The sequence below is a fragment of the Anarrhichthys ocellatus genome, unplaced genomic scaffold, assembly GCF_004355925.1.
Source record: "Anarrhichthys ocellatus isolate YVR2014 unplaced genomic scaffold, GSC_Weel_1.0 scaffold31, whole genome shotgun sequence".
NCBI lineage: Eukaryota > Metazoa > Chordata > Actinopteri > Perciformes > Anarhichadidae > Anarrhichthys > Anarrhichthys ocellatus.
Genome location: NW_022280061.1, coordinates 3,030,431 through 3,034,975, shown reverse-complemented (window position 1 = coordinate 3,034,975; position 4,545 = coordinate 3,030,431). Strand labels below are relative to the sequence as shown.

Sequence of the window (4,545 nt, the reverse complement as noted above, 5' to 3'; positions counted from 1 at the left end):
AGCTAAGATAACGCCGGAGTCGACTTGTCTTTTGGCAGCATCAGGATGATACAAAATAAAAGCCGAGAAACTCCTGCTGAACTAAAAACAAAGTTTTACGCATAAAATCGTTTAAAAACGCTGCAGATTGTCATCTCTCCCCCTATCTTTCTCGCTCTCCCTCTCCCTCTGCTTCCTCTCATTTACCCCATAAACCTATTCTGGTATCTCACCACACGACTAAATTAGACCAAAGATGATAAGAGCACAAAGCATTATAATAATTCCGCCGGGCTCCTCCTCCTTCCAGCCATGCGTCCTAATTAATGGGACACCCCCAGTCGCAAAAAGCCCCGCACTGGACTGCAACATAGTCAAAGAGTGAAAGGGAAGAGGGCGAAAGTGCCACTGGAGATAATTGATTACCTACCAATCAATGATAACTTGTTAGTAATCGTCAACTCTTTGGACCTCGCCATTTTCAGGGAGGCATCTCACTCCTGCGGACTTGCTGCTCCCGAGGATCGACACTCTAAAGACATCCCGTTTTGGAATAAGATTTTATTTTCTTCATTCTCTCCTCAGTGTTTTGGGGTTTTTTTTTACCTCCCAAACTGTTATGTGACTTTTTTCCTCAATAGTATCGTTCGTTTTTAACCGACAAATATTTCAACGAAGTCCTTTACAAACTCTGCGCACAACCAATGATGACATCCAAAGAAGTGGCCAAATGTGATGCAGTGGAGAACAGGAGGCGAAGTCCGCTGGACCACTTGCCGCCTCCTGCCAACTCCAACAAGCCGCTGACCCCCTTCAGCATCGAGGATATCCTGAACAAACCGTCTGTGAAACGAAGTTATACAATTTGCGGAACAGCTCATCTAATTTCGTCCTCTGAGAAGCACCGTCCGTCCAGCATCCCCCTGTCCAGCCGGGCTCTCCTCAACCAAACCTCCCCGCTCTGCGCGTTAGAGGAGCTGGCCAGCAAGACCTTCAAGGGGCTGGAAGTTAGCGTTTTACAGGCTGCGGAAGGTAAATCTCCATCCAAAAAAAAAAACACAGTTCAAATTCACCGTTTTAATTGTGGGCGTTTCTCTGTTTTTTCATTCTTCAATGGCCTGCACGATACAAAATAACCATTTGGTAACACCTTGTATTTCGAACCCTGTCGTGCAATTCATTCGTTAAATGTGCTTGTTTAATAGCCAGAGCAAATATTTTCACCAATGCATATTTTTCCTATAAAATGTCTGATCGAACAAAGGCGTGTTCATTTTATGGGCATGGCTGGACGATATAAATCGCCACCGCTTTTCTTTAATAATAAGGGTCTCGTGTGTCTGGTGCTAAACATTTCCCAGTGGTGTCTGTGTGATATTATTGCAATAACCCGTTCCCACAAGAGCTAAAGGCTTTGCTGTTTCATATATAAGATGACATTCATTGCTATTTTTGCGTTAAGGTCACTTTTACGCGCACACTGCAGCGGTGCAGAGGAAGCCCTGCAGCTGAAGGATTCAATGATTTTCACTCGGCCTCTGTCTCTCCCTCACAGGCCGGGACGGCATGACTCTGTTCGGTCAGAGAAGCACTCCGAAGAAGCGTCGGAAGTCTCGGACTGCGTTCACCAATCACCAAATCTACGAGCTAGAGAAGCGCTTCCTGTACCAGAAGTACCTGTCGCCGGCCGACCGGGACCAGATCGCGCAGCAGCTAGGCCTGACGAACGCGCAGGTCATCACGTGGTTTCAGAACCGGAGGGCCAAGCTAAAACGGGACCTGGAGGAGATGAAGGCCGACGTGGAGTCGGCCAAGGCCGTCGGCCAGGTCCCCTTGGAGAAGCTCGCCAAGCTGGCAGACCTGGAGAAATGCGCCAACGGTACGCTGGGCCACCCGCGAGCCCATTCCCCCGCGCGGGGCGGCAAGCAGCGCGAGCTCGTTCAGAAACTGCGGAACTCGCCGCTGTCCCCATTCTCAGACCACACAACTAGTAAAGAGTGCTCAGAGGACGAGGACGTGGAGATTGATGTGGATGACTGATGGCGCAGCGTGGGGCTCGAAGGTCGAGAAACACAAAAAGACGATAGAAAAAATCCTACCGAGGACTTGTAACTTACTGCTTATATTGTATACCATATCTCAGAACATGTACCAAAATGTAATGACTTTTATATCGACACAGATAGACCTATTCATAGTGAAGCATGAACCCAGAACAAGAAATATGCAGTGGTGTTTTACAATGTATTCATTAGAAAACTGTTACTTCTTGCAATCAAAGCAATATGGTCTATAATGACATGAGTAACTTATTATTTTTTTACACTATAGGCCAACGCACACACACACGCACGCACATACACTTGCACGCACACACGCGCGCGTACACACACACACACACACACACACACATACACACACACACACACACACCTGTTCTATCGCTTTTGCTATAAGGCCTATACCCTCACACACCACAATGGAAGTGCTCTAGTTTGTCATATTCTTTGCATGTAAATGCATGATTTGATTTGTGGTCATTATCTATTTATTTTTACTTTATTTTTTTTATTTTTTATTTAATTGTTTTTGTGTTTTCTGTGAGCCACATCGCAATTGAGTCACCTTTTCACTGCCGGCTCTTCTTCTCCTCCTGCTCCTCTTCATCTCACTGGACCCGTTGACTTCACTTCTTATTTGGCGTCCCGATACTGCAGTGCATGATGATAATGATGATGATGATAATCGGAAAGGCAAACTTGGACATTCATACGTTTTATGGGAATGCTCACGCGACGGCGAGAAACAAAAAATAATATTGCGGTGATTTTGACAAGCTATAGGCTACTTTTTAGATTTATTGTTTGTATACAATAGATTTACAGTTATAAATTTGTTATGTTTTGTACACCTGTAAGTGCCTTTCTAAAATCAGGACATTATTTGAAAAACCAATGCACAGACTGTAATGTATATAGGCTATACTATGGGAATAAAATGGCTTTTCTGAATATATCTTTTATGTTGTAATTCTTGAATTAATAATTAGGTTGTTTTTATTATGAATATAATAGTCTGGATTTTTTTTCTATGGCGAGGACAAAAAAAAAGACATTGAAGAAACACGCTCTCGCTGCCAAATCTGGGCGTGTAAGCCCATCAAAGCGGCCTATTTAGAGTTATTATACTGAACTATTTTGTCTCTTTGTGTTCTTTTCTACTTGGATGCTCTAAACATTTTGTGGCCTGGAATCTCACATCTCCTTTCACATCCTAAATGCGTATCATGGCTTCTTGACCCTTAGACGTGTTTCTCCATTCGTTGCAAAAATTTATGTGAGAAACACAAATCTGGTGCCGGGGGGGGAAAAGACGAGGATGCCACAAAAACACAACGTTTTGGGCCAGTTTCTCCAGGCTTTTATAGACCTTTTTTGTTCTGCGGGACTGGGTCGTAATTTTGAGCGTAAAGCATGAAAAGTGGGGACAAATGAGCAGCGTTCCCTGATGGGACGAGCCACAAAGGAGCAGGGCCGGTCCCCCGCAGGCAGCAATACTGAGACAAGTGTGTCCCACCGCACAAAAAGGACGCAAACGTTTGGAGGCCATATGGTTTTTGAAATTTCCTCACAATTTCAGACAATTTGATGGATTGAGTTAACCCTCCTTTTAAACAGTTTAACTGGGTGCGAACAAAGGCCATAATGCCTACATAGAGTCCCCCTTCATGAGGGCATCTGCAGCTATTAATGTCTAGCCCTTTTCTTTGCCTGGCGTTTTGAACAAGTCAATGAATTACAATGAAACTGCCCCTTTTTGTGAGCCGCTTGTCTTTCTCCGCTTTTTAGCTCTGGAATAATATGTTTGACTTCTGTCCAAGAACGTTTTCTAAACAAGAAATGGATTTTGTTGGAAGTGTTTTTAATGTTAAGTAGGGAGCCATAAAGAGTTTAGACTGTGACATTTATGCCAAAGTCTGGTTAGGCAGTCCTTTGTTTGTTTTCTTCTCATCTCTTTTTTTTTCCTTCTGCTTCTTTATTTCTTCTGTCTTTAAGGAGTTTAATGAAGCTGAAAACATGATGTGAGAAAGAGAGACTGGCCACAGAGGAACTCAAAAGGCTACCTCCCGTTTAACTCACTTTGTTCACAGAAATGACAAGTAGGGCTGTCTTCTTGTGACTTGTTTTATAGTGTTGCCTTTTTCTTCATTTTATTTTTTTAAACTTTTATTTCAGGACAACCTGAATAAGTTTATAGACTTGCAAGCACTTAATATGGGTTAAATTCTCTGTAGACAAATTAGTCCTGTAAAAATGTATAATTCAGTAACACTTTACTTTAATCCCTCTATTTAGCATTTTTAAGTAATATTTTTTTTAATTGTTTATAACACATAATAATGTAATTGCAAGCAGATATAAGCGTTTATTAATGTATTTGTCAACAACTAAACCTCCATGTGGACTCCAATAATGAAGGATGGTGTATAAATAGATAAATATTGACAATATAGTAAAACACAGTTGTAATAATGTAAAATCTGTTTTCAAAAGAGAAGTTGGAGTT

General features: G+C 42.4%; 1 protein-coding gene across 1 annotated transcript; it reads left to right on the top strand.

The window, feature by feature from the left end:
• The first annotated feature begins 366 nt into the window (after positions 1-366).
• On the top strand, positions 367-2,362 carry lbx1b (ladybird homeobox 1b). Its single transcript, XM_031864529.1, has 2 exons — positions 367-1,011; positions 1,535-2,362. The coding sequence occupies exons 1-2, from the start codon at positions 684-686 to the stop codon at positions 2,017-2,019; spliced, it is 813 nt and encodes a 270-aa protein (XP_031720389.1). The 5' UTR covers positions 367-683; the 3' UTR covers positions 2,020-2,362.
• The last annotated feature ends 2,183 nt before the right edge of the window (positions 2,363-4,545 follow it).